General features: G+C 54.2%; 2 protein-coding genes across 3 annotated transcripts; one reads left to right on the plus strand and one right to left on the minus strand.

Annotated features, from left to right (window-relative positions):
- The first annotated feature begins 426 nt into the window (after positions 1 to 426).
- Positions 427 to 6,136, plus strand: ULK3 (unc-51 like kinase 3). 2 transcript variants are annotated; one of them, XM_090270011.1, is made up of 16 exons: positions 427 to 575; positions 1,158 to 1,298; positions 1,383 to 1,503; positions 1,991 to 2,095; positions 2,814 to 2,957; positions 3,168 to 3,250; positions 3,676 to 3,831; positions 4,009 to 4,114; positions 4,309 to 4,349; positions 4,567 to 4,669; positions 4,813 to 4,877; positions 4,960 to 5,038; positions 5,113 to 5,153; positions 5,520 to 5,567; positions 5,808 to 5,874; positions 5,989 to 6,136. In XM_090270011.1, exons 1-16 carry the CDS (start codon positions 474 to 476, stop codon positions 6,003 to 6,005), a joined length of 1,419 nt encoding a protein of 472 aa, XP_090126137.1. In that variant the 5' UTR covers positions 427 to 473; the 3' UTR covers positions 6,006 to 6,136. The 2 variants fall into 2 exon arrangements, with proteins under 2 accessions (XP_090126137.1, XP_090126138.1); XM_090270012.1 differs by lacking the exons at positions 5,113 to 5,153; positions 5,989 to 6,136 and having other exon boundaries at positions 5,808 to 5,872.
- Positions 6,137 to 12,138: 6,002 nt separating this feature from the next.
- Positions 12,139 to 16,872, minus strand: CPLX3 (complexin 3). The gene is made up of 3 exons (XM_090271790.1): positions 16,529 to 16,872; positions 15,299 to 15,386; positions 12,139 to 13,578 (listed from the first exon to the last, which is right to left on the minus strand). The coding sequence occupies exons 1-3, from the start codon at positions 16,690 to 16,692 to the stop codon at positions 13,357 to 13,359; spliced, it is 474 nt and encodes a 157-aa protein (XP_090127916.1). The 5' UTR covers positions 16,693 to 16,872; the 3' UTR covers positions 12,139 to 13,356.
- Positions 16,873 to 17,590: the final 718 nt, after the last annotated feature.

Below are 17,590 nucleotides of genomic sequence, written 5' to 3' on the forward strand. Positions count from 1 at the left end.
TCTGGCATGGTACTTTCTTGTCCCAGTAATTCCACTTTCAGAGCTTCTGGTGTTGCAGGGAGGGACCTCTTTGCATCTCCCCTCCCTCACCCCCACTCTCCTTGCTCCTCACGTGGGCGATCTCTAGGATGCCACGCGAGCCCCTGAAGGGATTCCTGTTGACCTCGTCTGCTAGTCTTTAGTTCGTTGTTGGAGCCACCGGGGCCTCAGTCGGCCCAGCTGGATCTCACAGATCATGTGCTTCCTCCCGTGCGTGGAGGTGGAGGAGGTGCGGACAGCGTTCCAGGCAGAGCAGCTGGAGGGGGAGGGGCGCGCGGGCGGGGGAGCCGGGCCTCCCCCGTGCTGTATTTCCGGAGGGCCCCGCTAGGGGCAGCATCTAGTCCGGCCTCCCGATGCACGCTCCTCACTTTCGGCTCTCGACCGGAACCCCCGAGAAGCAGGAAGTGCCTGGTCGCTGGTGTGGGGCGGGCAGAATGGCGGGGTCTGGCTGGGGCCCTCCGCGTCTGGACGGCTTCATTCTCACAGAGCGCCTGGGCAGTGGCACGTACGCCACGGTGTACAAGGCCTACGCCAAGGTCGGTGCGGGGCGGGGCCGGAGTCGGGAGGGTCTGGCTTGTGCCCGCCAGACCCTGAGCGCGCCCAGGCGGCTTTCGGGCCGGGAAACTAGGGGAGGGTAGAGATTGCATGAGAGCAGTTGGGTGCCTGCGAGCTGCTTTGTCCCGATCTGATATTCGGAGATGCCTACGGAGACCTGGATGGAGCCTTGTGTCAGTGGCTGAAGAATGGGTTCAAAACAGGGAGGATTCCTGGTGGGCTGGGAGGAGTCTTGGACAGGGTTCTGGAAGCTGGACCCCCTTAGGAAGCAAGAGTGGGCACTTCTACAACACTGACTGACATGTCTAATTTATCAGGGCACTCTAGAAAGGCTTATGGGGCTTATGGAACAGAAGGTTGGAGAGCACCAGGCTGGGTGGGGAGACCAGGGTTCCAGAACCAGGGGGCCTCATTGGCCTGAGAAAAGGAAGCTGGGAAGCCCGGATGCTGGTGTGAGTGGGTAGACCCAGTGAGGGAGAGAAGGGCAGAGGGAACTAGAGCCTTTCTGGCCAGACATGGACCCTGGCTCCATAAAGGCAGAGCCCTCAAATCTGCCCTGGCAGAAGGACACTCGAGAAGTGGTAGCCATAAAGTGCGTGGCCAAGAAGAGTCTGAACAAGGCATCTGTGGAAAACCTCCTGACAGAGATTGAGATCCTCAAGGGTGTTCGACATCCCCACATCGTGCAGCTGAAAGACTTCCAGGTGCAGGCCTGTGGTGGGGCCGTCCCCAAATGAGGCTGGAGAAGAGACACTCTCTTCAAGCTGCCTCTCTGCCTCTGACCACAGTGGGACAGTGACAACATCTACCTCATCATGGAGTTCTGCGCAGGGGGTGACCTGTCTCGCTTCATCCATACTCGCCGAATTCTCCCCGAGAAGGTGGCTCGTGTCTTCATGCAGCAGTTGGGTAAAAGCCTCTGACCCAGACTTCCCATGGTCTTTGTTTTCCCACCCCACCCTTACCCAGATTTAGAGCCCCTGCACTCTTGGCAGGTACCTCCTTTCCCAGCTTGGATTTATAGGACCCCATCCTTGCCATGTGCCAATCCCTGGCGTAAGGATGTTATGGGAGAGACAGAGGCAGAAGTCCTGATCTGTGAGAAGTCCAGGGCCCAGTGGTTAGTACCCAAGTGCTTTGCTAAGAGAAAGCAGGAGCATCCAGGGAGGCTTCTAGGAGGAGTGGAGACTTGTGAAGGGGTCCAAGGGAGGAGAGAGGGCAGCAGGGGTGGGAGTAGGGGGTTCTTAGACGTGGTCAGAACCTGATACTTCTTTGTAAAGCATTCAGTAGACCAGCCAGGCCAGGACTGGGGTCATGCAGATGCAAGCCGGGAGAGGCAAGAGGCAGGAAGATAGGCTCCTCTGATCTGTTTCTCTGTGTGTGTCCTGCTCTCTAGCTAGTGCCCTGCAGTTTCTGCATGAACGGAACATATCTCATCTGGATCTGAAGCCACAGAACATTCTGCTGAGCTCCTTGGAGAAGCCCCACCTTAAACTGGCAGGTGTGAGTCTGAAACAGCAGGGGAAGTGTGGGCCTGGGTCAGCACAACAATCTCTGGGCTGATCTGGGTCCCTAGAACGGAATGGAGCTTCAAGGTTTGGAGGGTGGGTGTGCACACAACAACCCTGGCTCTCGTGGCACCCTCTCAAGTTCAAACAGCGACGGGCTGGGAGATCCAGGGATGGGACCCATCACCAAACGGTAGTGCCTTTCTTGGGCTACCCACACTCGACTCCAATAGTGTAGGAGTTGGGGTCAGGGTCAAGACTCAGTGTGTGACGAGGGTCAGGACTCTGTGTGTCATCAGGATTGGGGCTCAACAGTGTTGGAGGGTGTGAGGAGAGGGAGGGTGGTTGTAGTACCTGATGGGACTTGGTGAAGAGTTGACTTGAGGCTGGAGTCCATAGAGTGTGGTACAACCTGAGCTTGGTGGGAGAGTAAGGGTGGGCTCCAATGCCTAAGGGGCAATTATCCTCAGAGCTGGTGTGAGTGTGGGCTTCCTAGGAAAAGGCACCGTATGGGGCTGTGTAGGATGGGTAAGATTTATGCCCCCACAGGAAGAGGTAGGAAGCTGTTCAAGGGTAATGGGAAGTAGGATTGATCTGGGCGAGTCAGGAAGGTGGGGAGGAGTCCTGCGCTGGAGCTCAGGGTGAGGTTTCAAAGGCAAAGAGCAGAGGCAGCTGGAATTTGAGCCCTGCTGCCTGGCCTCTTGCCTGCAGACTTTGGCTTTGCACAGCACATGGCCCCCTGGGATGAGAAGCATGTGCTCCGTGGCTCCCCTCTCTACATGGCCCCTGAGATGGTGTGTCAGCGGCAGTATGACGCTCGTGTGGACCTCTGGTCCGTGGGGGTCATCCTGTACGGTGAGAGCTCTATCCACTGCCCCCACCCTGTGAGGCCTGCACTGTGTGTCCTCAGGCAAGCCCTCTCTGTCCACTCCTGAAGGGCTTGAATGAGAAGGTTGACTAATGGCCTGGGGACCCTGCTCTGAAGGGTGTCAGGCCCTCCCAGGAGTGGGCCAAACCAGGCTGGACCCTGTTACCTCCCAGCCTGCCCTCTGCCTCCCTCCACAGAAGCCCTCTTCGGGCAGCCCCCCTTTGCCTCCAGGTCATTCATGGAGCTGGAAGAGAAGATCCGGAGTAACCAGGTTATCGAGGTGGGTCCTGCAGGGCCTCAGCAAACTGTTGGGGGGCAGAGGGAGTCAGAGTCCTCAGGTTGGAGACTTCACTACCCCTCTACAGACTGGTGTGTTGGCTCCCGGCTGCTTTGTGGCGCTGGCCATGCTTGAAGACCTATTCAGTTCCAGGAACCCAGATCAGCGCACAGATTGATGTGTAGACACAGGTCCCGCCTTCCCAAGACCATAAGCCATGGCGGTTCTACAACAGCTCAGGGTTCCAGGAGGGCGTGGGCAGGAACCTGGGCAGAAGGCTTGGTTCTCCACTGCCTCCATCACCCAAACTTGTACCTCCTGGCTCTCAGATTCTCCATCTGTCAAACATGTACCTGTGGGACATACCAGGACAGGGTAGGGGAGCTTCTGGAGCCTATTATGACCTGTCTCCTTCACTCTCCCTGCAGCTTCCCCTTCGGCCCCCACTCTCCCGAGATTGCCGGGACCTGCTACAGCGGCTCCTGGAGCGGGACCCTGGCCGTCGCATCCCCTTCCATGACTTCTTTGCCCACCCCTGGGTAGACCTGGAGCACATGCCCAGTGGGGAGAGCCTGGCACGAGCAGTGAGCAGGCCGCGAGGGATGGGCTGTGGTGAGGGCAGATTGGGGGTCTCATTTACCCTTTTTGGTGGTAAACAGGTGGCTTGCCCCACTGGGAAAGAGGCAGGACTCAGGGAACCTGCTCTTTCCACTTCATGGTAAGCAGAGGGAGGGCCTGACTCCTGATCTCCACGCCCCCAGACCACCCTGGTGGTGCAGGCTGTGAAGAAGGACCAGGAGGGGGATGCCACGGCTGCCTTATCGCTCTACTGCAAAGCTCTGGACTTCTTCGTGCCCGCCCTGCACTGTGAGTACCTGGAGCCCCTGGGGTGCAGCAGGGGGGGTCAGCCATAGCTGCTGTGGAGGGATTCCAGAAGCAACTCTCCATCCTGAGTCTTATGGGAGATAAGGGAGAGGGTAAATCTGGAACTTAATGCTTTGGGGGACTCTAGAGAGTTTGGTGTGGGGCAAGGTCCTCATATAAACCACCACTGTTTGCAGATGAAGTGGACGCCCAGCGGAAGGAGGCAATTAAGGCAAAGGTGGGCGAGTGAGTCTCCTGGAGGAAATGGGTGAGGGGGTCAGGGAGCCACAGGGGACTGGTTTTCTTAGAACTGGAATTTCCTGTCCTGGGAAGGGTCAGGCCAGCCCCTGACATCACAGCTTGGGACAGTCACTGAGGATCTAGAGGGAGAACCCGGAGGTGGGTGCTGATGAGGAAGGCAGGGTGGGACAGCCCTTTGTGCTATGCTCTCGCAGGTGGGGCAGTACGTGTCCCGGGCTGAGGAGCTCAAGGCCATTGTGTCCTCCTCCAATCGGGTCCTGCTGAGGCAGGGGGCCTCTGCCCGAGACCTGCTCAGAGGTAAGCCCAGATCCTGACTGACCACCAGGTCCCCAGCAACTTCCCTCCAGCCTGAGAGGGAGGCAGACTGGGGGTTGGCTCCCTGAGACAAAAAAAAAAGACAGGCTGCTTCCCTTACCCTGAGCCTTTGCCCTTCATCCCAGAAATGGCCCGGGACAAACCACGCCTCCTAGCAGCCCTGGAAGTGGCTTCAGCTGCCATGGCCAAGGTTTGTACCCAGTGGAAGGGGTCCAGGTGGGGCAGGGAGGACTCTGGGTCATGACCCTAAATGTCTTGGTGTCTGGCTGCAGGAGGAAGAATGTGGCAGGGAGCAAGATGCGCTGGACCTGTACCAGCACAGCCTGGGGGAGCTGCTGCTGCTGCTGGCAGGTACGGCTCCCGTCACCACACCGCCTGAGCCCCTGCTGCCCCGCCCTTACCGCACGCCCTCCCTCTCTCTGCAGGGGAGCCCCCCGGCCGGAGGCGGGAGCTGCTTCACACTGAGGTGCTTACTAGGGTTGGGACAATTGGGGAGCTTCATCTCCTTTGACCCTCTTTCCATCAGGGAGGACCTCTTTTGGTTCCCTCGGGGTGCTTTACATCTGGGAGTCAGATCTCACAGGCTTGATAAGTTGGTGGCCCCGTGGGCTCCACAGGGGCTTGGGAGCTCTTGGCAGGCAGTGGGACAGGCAGGATCTGGAATCCAGCAACAGAAAGTTGGCTGGGTTGCTTCAGTCAGGTAGGCTTTCTGGAAGAGGGAGCAGATAAAGGACTCAGGGGAGTTGTTCTGATGCACAGAGGGTTCTGGAGAGCAGCAGGAGTGAGGAGGACCTACCTCACTCTGAAGGCCCTTCCCTCTCACTCTTGACAGGTTCAGGATCTCATGGCTCGAGCTGAATACCTGAAGGAGCAGGTCAAGGTGGGCACTTGGGGGGCAGGGTCCCATTGTGGCAAGTTTATGTGGGTTCTGCTCGTGGCTGGCTGTCCCCTGCTCCTCACATCACCCACCAGTATGTTTCTCCCTTTCCGGGTCTCCATCCAAAGGCCTTGCCATCGCTGTCTTTGTCTTTCACCCCCGTTTGCTCAGCGGCTGTTGATACGGCTCCTGTACCTGCTCCTGGCTGCCTCTCACCTCTTGTTCTACCTTTATGTTCCATAGATGAGGGAGTCTCGCTGGGAAGCCGAGACCCTGGACAAGGAGGGACTATTAGAGTCTGTTCGGAGCTGTGAGTCATACCCTAGGGTCTCACCCTTTGCCCAGGGAGGGCTGAGGGCTGAGGGCAGGATTCTGCCTCTTGCCAGAAACCTGACAGGATCCTTTCTTCCTTACCCCTCCACAGCTTGCACCCTGCAGTGACCCCAAAAGGTTAAGGGCCACACTCACCCAGACTGATGACCAGAATTCTGTGGCCCTCTGCACCCTGGCAAAGCAGCCTTCCTGAATGGGCAACCCTGCGACCGCCACATTTCAGGGTCCCCAGCACCCCTCAGATTCTGTCTACCCCACAGAGGCTCTGGTGGCCCAGCCCTTGTATGTGGGAGCATTGGGCCTGGCCCCAGAGTAGGGGAGCAGGCCTCGGGGAGAGGAGTGTTTCATGTGACTTTTGTTGGTTAACTGGTGGCTGTTGCACCCTGAACCTGTCAGTTTGGGGTGTCAGGGCTCTGTTTTTCCTCTGAGAAGAGGGCATGGAGCAGCTGTACCCTGTGCCCACCCCTGTCATTCCTGGGAGCCCTTATTTCAGCTTACCTCTGTCCTTGCACTGGACCAGGGTGCTCTAAGACCCCTCAGGGACCACCTACCCCATGGTCTGCAATCAGCCCCACGGAATTCACCAGTCTTCTCGGAAGCTGCTGCCTGCCCACCCTCTCTATATTTTAAGTTAATCCTCTAAGCCATGAAAATAATATACTTTGTAGGATGGGGCAAATTGGAGAAACTCCTATCTTGTTCCTGCCTTGGCCCAGGGGTATCGGTACAGTTCCTTCATCATCCCTCCCACCTCCATTTCTTTTTGGTGAACACCTACTTTCCACAGGGCTGGTACTGGCCTGGGAGTGGGAGGCGTGGGGGCTGCCTGGCTCCTGAGGGTTTGGGAACCCACTAACCCAGGAAACCGTCCAGGTCTGACATGGATGCTACCCTGGCATGTGCCCTGGTCAAGCACCTTCCCCTTTCTGGGTCTGGGTTTCCCCATCTCTCCAGTGGTGTTGCTAATAGCTCCTTAGCCTCTACCTGGGCTTTAGGAGGACAAAGGGATTTGCATCTGGAGAAGAGTGTACATACCTAGGGTTATTGGGAGTTTGTGTTTAAAACTCTGAAGGGCTCTTGGTGATTTCTAACCCTTACACCCTCCAGTGCCTCCTTGGGCAGGAGTTGTAACCTCTTCCCTGCCAGAGACAGGTGTGAAGAGTGTCATTCATTGTTTCCCTATTAAATTATTTTCTGAACTTGTGATTCTCTTTTGTCCTGGGAGAAGAGAATGAGCAGGTCAAGGTGGGCAGCTTTTTCTAGGCTAGTGCTGTACAGGCCCCAGAAAAATGTGGGTAACCTGAGGGGGCACTTGGGGAGGCCACTGGTGGGGGGAGTAAGAGCCACGTCTGCCTCCTGCCCTCAGGCCCCAGGAGAGTCAGGCTGACCAGCTGCCATTCCTGCCCACCTCCTGAAGGGCTAGTAGCGAGGGGACAGGCAAGGCCCTTTTTCTGCATCTGGAGAAGGGTGGCTTCCAAGGCGGGAACGCAGTCTTGTTTTTTTTAGTATATTTAATTGATTATTCTGTTAACAGTTGTCCCAATTTCTTTTCCCTTTGCTCCCCTCTGCCCAAGGGAGCACAGTCTTATAAAACCTGTGCTCTGCACCACACACCTCCTTGTCCCAGACATGGTCCCTAGCCTCCCATCTCTTTCCTTGGACCTTGAGTGAGCAGGAAGCTGGGGTGGCTTGTGCTCATACTCAGCCCTCCAGGATCCCTAAAAGCTGGGGTCATTTCTAACAGTCTTGCCTCCCACCCCAAGGTCTTGGCCTGATCAGCACTTGGAAACATCTTTGGGGACTTAAAGAATAGGAAGCCCCACCCCAGGAAACACCAAGGCAGCAGTTCCATACCAACCACCAAGATAACCTTCCAGCCAACATTAAAGTGAGGGACTTATTTTCCCTGAAGTCCTTGGCCTGGTGATCAGGGGGCAATGTAGAGCAGTGGTCCAGAGGACAGGCGACAGGGCTAAAATCCTAGCTCTGCCATTTGGCAAAGAAACCCATTGACTAGCCCTGCGATATTTAACCTTTTCATTTCACGGCATCCTGCAAACTGAAAGGTGGCCAGTTCAATTCCTGGTCAGGGCACATGCCTGGGTTGCAGGCTAGGTCCCTGGCTGGGGAGTGGGTGTTTGAGAGGCAACCAATCAATGTTTCTCTCTTCCCCCTAAAAAAACCCTTTAATATATATATATATGTATATATATACAAATAATACGTATAATTTTAACTCACACCAAACTGTTGTGTTGGCTCTTGTCATGTTTTATTTGACAGCGTAAGGCAGGGGTCCCCAACCCCCAGGCCAGGGACCACTACTGGTCCAGGATCTGTTAGGAACCAGGCTGCACAGCAGGAGGTGACCAGGGAGAGCACGAAGGCTGGCTTATATTACCGCCTGAGCTCCACCTCCTATCCCCCCCAACCCCCCACCATGGAAAAATTGTCTTCCACGAAACTGGTCCCTCTTGCTGAAAAGGTTATGGACCACTGATCTAAGAGAAGAAAGGTCAGTGCCCCTGACTAAATAGGTACCGCATGTTGTAAAAATTCTTGTGGCACATGGTTGAAAACTTCAGGGCTAGCCCATTTCTTAGTTGAACCAGGATGAAGTGAAGTGCCCAGTGGAAACATGTAAGGGTGTAATGAGCAACTGTGCAAGAGCCTGGCACACAGTAAGAATTCAATAAAATTTTACTTTCAGCTGTAGGGAAAGAAATGTACTTCAGATTATCTTTGGGAATGAGCTGGACAAAAAAGCCTCAGTAAATAAAAGGAGGAAAAAGAAGAAGGGGAATAAATGGAGCTGGTTGAGGTGAATGGAGAAGTTTGAATGGGAAGGAGAGACTGATTGACTAGGATGATAGGATGGAGGGGTTGGCCCACAGACCCCAATTGTTTGTGATCTGCATTGGCTGCCTGCCAACAGAGGGCCGGGTAAGTGGGACCATGAGGGCACCAGGCCCTCTCTGGGCAGAGGATTTAGTTGGCCTCCGACTGGTCCTGTGTTTGAGCCACCTGCCAAGGAGTGCGTCAGGGAAGGAGGTGGGGTTCACTCTCTGGGGCTCCCTTCGAGTGACAGAGGCCTATGAGAAATAAGTTAATCTGCTTTAAAAAAATGCATATTTCTTCCCTAGGGGTAAGAATTGTTTCCACTTCTCACCTTTAACACTTTGAAAGTGCCTGTAGCAAGGCAGACACCTCCTGGGTGTCAGGGTGCCTCACCCTGCCCTGTCCTCCCAACTCTGCTGAGTCGTCAAAGCCAGCAGTAGGCTGAAATGAGGAGCACCTGGGCCTGGGACCCTCATTCTACCAAGGTGCCAGTCCTAGGGACACAGATGGGTGTCTGGAACAGATTTAGGGGCCCAGGTATCCCTGTGCCCAGCCTGCCTCTTTGGCTAACAGGTCATTTGGAAGGTCATTGAACCTTGCTTAATGCAGGTCATGTAGGAAGGCTCTTGTCTAGGAGACCACTGTCACCCCAGTCCTCTCTGAGAAGGAGATGGGCCAACCCTAAGGCAGGGGCATGAGGGTGGGGAGCATGTCAGTGACCATTTTCCACAGAGTAACTCATACCCCACCTATCCACTTGAAATGCCAAAGATACACAAACACACAGACACTTTAACAGGCCACAGACCTCAAACACATACAAAACCCCCCACTGAAAACCATGTCCGAGCTCCCAGACTCGCGCAGCTCTCATGCAGAATTCTGCTCACACGGGCAGGCCCAGGCCCTGCTGAGTAGGGCTGAGGCCGCCGCCACGTTGCTGCTCCCCTCACGCAGCCCACCGTGGCCTCCTTGCCCTCTCTGAGCCTCACATAGATTCTGGGAACAACTATGCCTGGCGGGTACTGGGCTAGAGTCCCGAGTGGCAGGTTTTGTGGCTCCCTTCCAGTCCCCTCACACGTGCCTCCCCACTCCAAGCAGCCTCAGGCATCAAATGGGTCAATAGGCACTGCCAGCAGCTCAGCTCAGCAAACATTCCCTCAGATGTTCCGGCTCACCTGCTGGGGCCTCTAGTGTCTGAGGAGGGACTGGCTGGCTACTCCGGAAAGTGGGGAAACTTCCAGCTCCAAACGTTGGGGACCAGCTGGCCTCTGGAGAGTCACTTAACATCCGCACCCCACTCCCTCTGGAAACTGGGCCTGGGCTGTCTGGATGGGTGGAAGGAGATCTGAGCAGAGCAGGGGCCAGTGTTCACCGCCAATCTCCCTGAAACCTGCCATATTGTGGGACTAGAGAGCCTAAGGGTAGGGGTGAGGGCCACAGGCCAGCCATCTTTGCCGTCCCTCTCTTCCGGAAAGAGTGGTAGGCAGGGCTGTCTCACCACATTTCAGTATCTGCCTTATCTGTATCCGCAGGCTGCCTGCAAGGGTGAGAAGGACGAAAGGAGGAGGTACGCACAGGAGGGAGAAGGGGAGAGGCACTGGGGAGATAAATGCCTTGCTCTAAACTAAGGACCTTAATGGTGGGATTTTAATCATTATGAAAAGGAAAGTTCTGATGGCAAGTGGCTTTCTTTGTCGTCCTTACGTAATACCAGGTATATGGACTAGTCATGGAGCAAGTGATTATCTAAATGAATGGGAGTAGAAACAGGATGTGAAGAGAGCAGTACTCCTTAGATAGGCCGCGAGGGCCTGGGAATGGGGCAGGTAGCCCCCAGCTGAGGGCATGGGTGTAGGGTGGGTGTGAGCCAGGCATGAGCCTGAGGGTGGGAGGACATGGATGAGATAGGCACAAAGTGACAGAGAAGCCAGCTGAGCATGGGAGCTGGCTCCTGCTACCTCAGAGCCTCCCCCCTCAATTCCAAGAACATGCAGACAGGTCAGAGCTTCTTGGGGGTTCCCAGGATGTGAGCAGTGTAGAGGCTCAGCGTTCTCCCACTCCCTAACTCCAGCCACCACCCCCAATTCTGTTTTGTAAGGGTTCAATGAGTACTAACCCTGGCCTCTCCACAGTCCAGTCTCCTTGCCGCTTTCACTCTTTGTCCTGTAAACCCTTGAGGGTAAAGTGGTCTGTCGGATCCCATTAGGCAGGAGGCCCCTGGAATGTGGAGTGCTGACGTGGGCCTTGCTGCTGACACTGTGAGGAGGCCCCTGTCCCCTCCGCCCACACACACAGCCTAGGGCCTGTACTTGGGTCTCCTCCAGCTCTAAGAAGGTCAGGAGGGGGTTTTGTCCAGTGATAACCTAGGGACAGCCTAGGGGATGCTCAAGGACCCAGCATGACAGCTGCAACAGCACTGCCTGATCCTGGGCCTGCATCCTTCCCTGGCCTCACTCTCCTAATTCCTCATCCTTTCTTCTCTCCCCCACTTGACGCTGCCCACATCACCTATTGCGCAGCTTTTGTGTGCTTTGTTCTTATTCTGCAAAGCAGGCCTAATAGAACTGCCCTTGAAACCAAACCCACAGATGGTCGTTCTGCCTGTAAATCTTCTCCACAAGCCAGTGCTGGGTGGGGGTGGGGGAGTGAGGGAGTGGTGTTGACGTCTTGTTGTTGTTCAGGCCCCAGGGATGACCTGCTTGTGGAGCCTCCTGGTTGGTTCCCTGAACACCCCACAGGTAAGCAGGCTGAGATTTGGGCTCTTCAGTTTTTTTAAAGAATGAATTCCATTTACTGACATGGCTTATCATATGCCAAGTACTTTAAAATAGTCACCCTTTGAAACATGTATTATATTTCTTTATGGGGGAGGGGGCTCTTCATTTCACAGTAGAGGAAACAGGCTCAGAGAAGAAGAGGGACCTGTTCAAAGTCACACAGCAATGTCAGGCCTGGAATGCAGTTGTCCTTCTTTTTGTCACATCTTCCATCTCAAGGTGAGGAGGTGGTATAGGTGCAGTTGCCAGAGACAGCTGTGGTTGAGCTGTGGCACCTCCTGCGGTCTCAGGTGACACCCCAGAGGCCTGCTCATCCAGCTGGGTGCCACATTTTCCTTAAAGCCCAGAGCTGGACCTAGCGCTTGATCAATGCTGGGCGACCCTGCCTGCCTTTGTCCAGAGGGGAGAGTGTGAACATTGTATAGGAGCTGGTGCTCCTATGAAGCTGTGGTGAAAAGATAGAGGACACCTCTCCAAGGCAGGATTAGGAGACTGTGAACCTCAAGACTTTTGGAGATCAGTAAGAAGCAGGAAGATAGGCAGGTCATTTGGAATTTTTATTTTTTATTTATTTTTGCCCTTTCTTAAAAAAGGTTTTATTTATTTACTTTTAGAGAGGGAAAGAGAGGAAGAAAGGGAGTGAAACAGTGTGTGAGGGATACATGAGCAGTCACCTCCTTCAACTGGGACCTGGCCTGCAACCCAGGCATGTGCCTTGACTGGGAATTGAACCAGAGACCTTTCCAGTCATAGGCCAGCACTCAATCCATTGAGCCACACCAGCCAGGGCTATTTTAATTTTTTTAATAGATTTTATTTATTTATTTTTAGAGGTAGAGGAAGGGAGGGAGGGAGAGAGGGAGAGAAACATCGAAGTGAGAGGAACATCGATCGGTTGCCTCTTGTGCACACCTAGATGGGGGACTGAACCTGCAACTCAGGCATGTGTCCTGACTGGGAATTGAAGCAGTGACCTTTCGGTTTGCAGGACAATGCCCAACCAACTGAGTCAGGGCTGAGATTTTTATTTTTTACTGAGCTGAGAGAGGAGATCCAGCTATGGAATCCAGAGAGAGAGAGAGAGAGTTCTACAGAAACAAAACAAAAATTGGCTAGGCCCCGGGCTCTCGGCTCAGAGAAGGCCTGGAGCCACCTGGGGTACTGTTTGGTGCCAGCTTCATCCTTGGTACTTGGCCCCTCACACAGCATCACTCAGCTCCCAAGAGCCAGAGCCCACGGTGGCAGCTGCTGCCCTGCCAAAGGAATAATGTGGGGTCGACTATGAGGGTCCAGGGAAGCCAAGCTAAAAAATCACCCAGTTCATCTCCATTTTATAGATTAAATGAGGCCCAGAAAGAGCAGTAGATTTCAGGGAGAATAAATGTGGACGCTCAAACTCAGGCCTGATGTTTGCTGAGGGTGCCTGCTTAAAGCCCCCTCTAAGCATGCCTTAGCGTTGGTGTCTAGTGTTGTGTTCCAGGATGCACCTGAGGTGTGTGCCTGCACACATGCCAAAGTTGCTGCCCCTGTGGGTATCTGTATGGGTGCCCCTATGTGCAGGAATTTTGGGTCATGGCCTATTCCTACAACCTTGGGAGGCTTCCCCAGGCTGAGTAGGGAGGGTGAGTCATGAGGGGTAGGGGAAGGAATGGAGACTTTGCTCCCAGAGGAGAGGGAGAGAAGCCAGAAGGCTGGGGCAAAGAAGGGTCCTAGGGCTAACCTGGTTCAGGGGAAACAAAGCCAAGGCGGAATATGGGTCCATGGAAGCTGAGACATGCTCTTTGAGCTCATGTGGACCCAGCCCCCTGGTCACACCTATGGGCAACCCCCAGGGGAAGTAGTCACATAATGTGACATTTCTCAGCTGATTGCTTGAGGTCCCCCAGTGTGGCCTGGGCCTTGTCCTTGAACGAGCCAAGGTCTAAGCCAGGAAAGCTAGCCAGCTGCCCAAGGACTGAGGCCCTCTCTTCCTCCTCTGTGTCCTCCTCAATCATCTTGGTGAGCTCCCGGGGCAACTCCACGTCTCCACCTGCCATCTGGATCTGGCTGTCATCTGTTTCATTCTGAAGAGAAGCGAGGGTTGGGCTGGGGTTGGAGGTCTGTGGGGACCTTAAGCTGAAGGGCTAGGGAGGAGGTCTGGACTGGGTTTCAGGCTCCTAGATTCTAAGACTCATGCTCCTGTGAGCTCAGACCCCACCCACACATCCCAGGATCAAGCTTTTGACATTCAGACTTTTATACCACTTTACTTCATTCTGAGATATTGAAGGTAAGATATTAACATAGTGTATAAGGACAAAATGGAAATATCTAGGTGTCAAACTGTTACAATCAGTCATGTATTGACTATTGTTAACTACACTGAGGGCATTATCAATAATAGTGATAGGTACCATTCATCAAACACCTATTATATGGCTGACATTGAGCTGAGTGCTCTTAGTTCTCACAATGACCCTGCGAGGTAATTACTGCTTTTTCCACTTTACAAATAAGGGAATTGAGGTTCAGAGAATTTAAATAAGTAACTTGCCCATGGTTATCCAACCTGGAGTGGGAGGGCTAGATTTAAACCTATGTCACTGATGCCAACATTTGTGCTTTCTTCGCAAGATGCCTACTGCTTGGCATTGCACTTTCATACCCCTAGGGGTTCTGGGTTTTCCACTTTATGTCCTACTCAGTTATAGCCAAGCCTTCCTTCTTCTGCTGGACTCAGAGTTTCCTGATGGCAGGAGTTGTGGCTTTTATATGCCTGATGCAAACATTTGAGGAATGACTTCATTTCTAGCTATGTTTAACTCAATTATTTCCCAGAAAGGCAGGCTTTCTGGACCTGTTCTCCCTTTGAGATACTTCCAGAAAACTTGTGCCCTGTGGGGAGTCAGAGGAAGCCAGGAGCTCAGGAAATATTTGTTGGATGAGTGGGTATGATATTTACATATCTGATCTTCCAGTTCAAGTGGAAGGTCAAGGTTGGTATACTAGAGCACTGTATTTCTGTTTCTTCTCAGGGTCTATTGTAGTTCTGGGTACTGAGAGGGGCTTGTGCCTCAGTTCCTTCTTAGGCAACAGGAATAGAACACTTATAGCCCATCTGGTGCTGCAGTGCCTAGGGGAGACATCCTCCTGGCTGCCTGGCCAACCAAGGAGTTACTTTGCTCTCTGCAGACAGACCCATACCCTGGAAAGCAGCCAGGGGTCCTGGAGCAGGCTCAGCATTCACAAGCTTGAGCTCCATCACTCATTGGCTTTATGATCTCAGCCAAGTCCATTAATCTATCTGAGTCTCAGTTTCCTTATTTGTAGATGTGAGTGACAGCTACCCAGAAGAATTACTGAGGGGTTAGGTAGGTAAGGGTGTAAAGGTCAAGTGCCTGGCATACAGAGGGAGCTGCCTTCTCCCCCCTAACCCTCACTCTCCCCCAGTGCTCAGAAGCCCCAAGAGCCCTCACTCCTATGGTAAAACTCATTGCCTTCCAACTATTCATCAGCCTAGGCCTGACTCGTATTGGGGGCGTGTGTGTTGGAGGACAGAAGGGGCCTGGACTGGCTCCAGAAACACAAAGCTATCAGTTCCAGAGGACTGGGCTAACCCTCCTCACCAAGCCCTAGTCCTAGGAGGGCTTCAGTTAATCATGAATGAGTGGAAGAACAAATGGTCTAAGCAAGGTCCTTATCAGTCTTAGGAGATGAGAGTCATGACTTCCAGAGGGAATAAAGAATCTGGGGCCCGGGGCTCAGGGGCTGGATGCACCTTAAAGCTCTGGTTCCCAAGCTTACCTTAGGCAGTTGGTATTTGTCTCGGAAGTGGCTCCGCAGTGTGGCCCGCTCTGCCTTCCTCTGCATGAACTGTGCATCCCGCTCCATCCTGCAGAGGCACCGGGACAGAGTCATTGCCAGCACTAAGGGGATGGGCACCTGTGGGCCTGTGTGTTAGGAGGGACCTGGGACCTGGGACCTGGCAGATGCTGTTGGTCTTTGCAGTCTATCCCCCCTCATCACCGTGCCCGTTCTAGTCTCCATCCCTGTCTGGACAGAACTGTTGGGAGAGAGGATCAGTCTGTCTGGCTCCCCCAAATATGTCCCTCTCAGCCTCAGACCCAGTCTGTCTTTTCCCTCCCTGACAGGTTGTTTGGGCGGGGGTCTGGGGGGAGCATTTGAAACAGACTTGGGTTCACATATGGCTCCATTACCACTTCTTGTATGTCTTTGGGTAAGTCACTTACCTTCCTCTTTTGTAGAATGGGGATAAGATTTTGCAACTCACAAAACTGTTTTCAGGATTAAGTGAAATAATTATAGCTAACATTTAATGATCTACAATGTGTCAGACGCTGTGCTAAGCGGTTTACTAGCATTAAGTAATTTGACCCTCATAAATATATAAGGCATGTTTTATAATTACCATCCCCTTTTACAGAAGAGGAAACAAAGGCACAGAAAGGTTAAGTAACTTGCTTAAAATCCCAGCTAAAAAGAAGCAAAGCCAGGATCTGACCCATGGAGCTCTGGAGTCCAGCCCCTAACTCTACTCCAGGTGACTCTCTATCCCAGCATTGTCCGCATACAAGTGGCCTCAATATCTATGAATGCCCCATCTCAGGATCTGTCTCCCTGACTCTGAGCCCCTCTCAGCTGCGCCGCTTTTCTCAGATCCTGAGGCTCAGAGGAGCTCCATTTGGAAGACACAGATGTTGGGACCAGATCGGATTAAAGGATTGTTTGTTTCGGCAGAAATGCAGGTGTCCCCACCCAGCCTCAGGCCCCTTCCTCCCCTGCCCCCACTTTCTTTAGGCTGAAGCCGAAGGTGAAGCTGGGGCGGGGTCCTGGGTTTGAAATGTTGTGGCTGGGGGTGGGAAGGGCAGACTAGAAGTGCACATCCCAGCCTCTTACCAGTCTAGAAAAGTAGGGGAGGGGCTTGGGGTCTGAAAGTACCCTCGGCGTAGGCCAGGCGGCTGAGGGATGGAGTTGGGGAGAGGGTCGTTGGAGCCAGGAAGGGATCCCACTCACTTCTCTTCCACCAGTTGCTTCTGATACTCCTCATACTCCTCTCGGCTCATGCCCTGCTCTTCGGCCGCTGACTTGTTCCCGTCCCCCGTGTCTTCGCCGCCCCCCAGACTCCCGGTGAGGTTCTTCAGCTGGCCGCCCACTATGGTCTTCACCATGAACGCCATGGTCGTCGCTGGCCCGGGAACCGGGCGCCGGGTACCACGCGCCGGCGGCGGGCGCGTCCGCGCCTACTTCAGCACTGGTTCTGGCGGACAGTTCCCGCCGCAGGCCAGCACCCCACTCCCCGCCGCCGGCTGCCAGCTCTCCAGCCCAGGCCCCGCCCCCATCTCGCAAACCCCTCCTCACGAGGGGTGGGGGGCAGGCACGGGGCTGAGGAGGCTGCACCACGTGCCTGCTCTGCACTCCCGCCTCTCCCACGTGCCTCCTTCAACGCTACGCTCTGCCCGGGACTGCTGACAGCGGATTAGGGCCTTCGAGGTGGGGTCACTCCCGAGGGGAAGGGGCTGTGCAGATACGTATTCCAGGAACCCTGCTCCCTACTCTGCCCAGAGAGTAGCAACGAGGGGCAAAAAATCCAACCCTGGGCCTTATCCCGTCCTTCTCCCCAACCTGCTGCCCCAGCAGCTGCTTGAAGAGCTTCACACTGGGGAAGGGACGGAGACCAGAGAACAGGGAATGCCAATTATGGCTCCATGGGTTGCCTCACGGAGTTCTCCATCACACGCCTGCCCCTGTGACCCCTGGAGCTGAAAGGAGTTGGGAGAGAGAGAGAGTTGTGCATGGTGACGCTGGTTGGGTTGACCCAGGAAGGGCACCTGGAGACACCTCTCCTTGTTCCGGTGAATTTGGGGACAGAATTATACACGGTTGTCCAGGGCTCAAGGTCTGTGCGGTATCCAGTCTTCTGGTGGTCAAGCCACCCTTTGGCCTCTTTGCCTTCTTGAAGCCCACTCCCAGCTACCTCTCCAGAGGAGGTAGAAGCCTTCAGAGACATAAAGGCAAACCTGGAAGGTAAATGAGGGTATCAAAGCAAGGGGAGAGGGGAATCACCTTTAATAAGGT

This window comes from Furipterus horrens, unplaced genomic scaffold (genome assembly GCF_987537825.1).
Source record: "Furipterus horrens unplaced genomic scaffold, mFurHor1.1.pri manual_scaffold_3, whole genome shotgun sequence".
Classification (NCBI taxonomy): Eukaryota; Metazoa; Chordata; class Mammalia; order Chiroptera; family Furipteridae; genus Furipterus; species Furipterus horrens.

Bases quoted from the DNA above. Each gene is read 5' to 3' on its own strand.
- ULK3 (XM_090270011.1), top strand. From the start codon at position 474: ATGGCGGGGTCTGGCTGGGGCCCTCCGCGTCTGGACGGCTTCATTCTC. The intron at 4,878-4,959 runs GTTTGTACCCAG...GTCTGGCTGCAG, and splicing joins CTTCAGCTGCCATGGCCAAG to GAGGAAGAATGTGGCAGGGA. The intron at 5,039-5,112 runs GTACGGCTCCCG...CTCTCTCTGCAG, and splicing joins GCTGCTGCTGCTGCTGGCAG to GGGAGCCCCCCGGCCGGAGG.
- CPLX3 (XM_090271790.1), bottom strand. From the start codon at position 16,692: ATGGCGTTCATGGTGAAGACCATAGTGGGCGGCCAGCTGAAGAACCTC. The intron at 15,387-16,528 runs GTGAGTGGGATC...GTGCCTCTGCAG, and splicing joins AAGCAACTGGTGGAAGAGAA to GATGGAGCGGGATGCACAGT. The intron at 13,579-15,298 runs GTAAGCTTGGGA...GCTTCTCTTCAG, and splicing joins ACAAATACCAACTGCCTAAG to AATGAAACAGATGACAGCCA.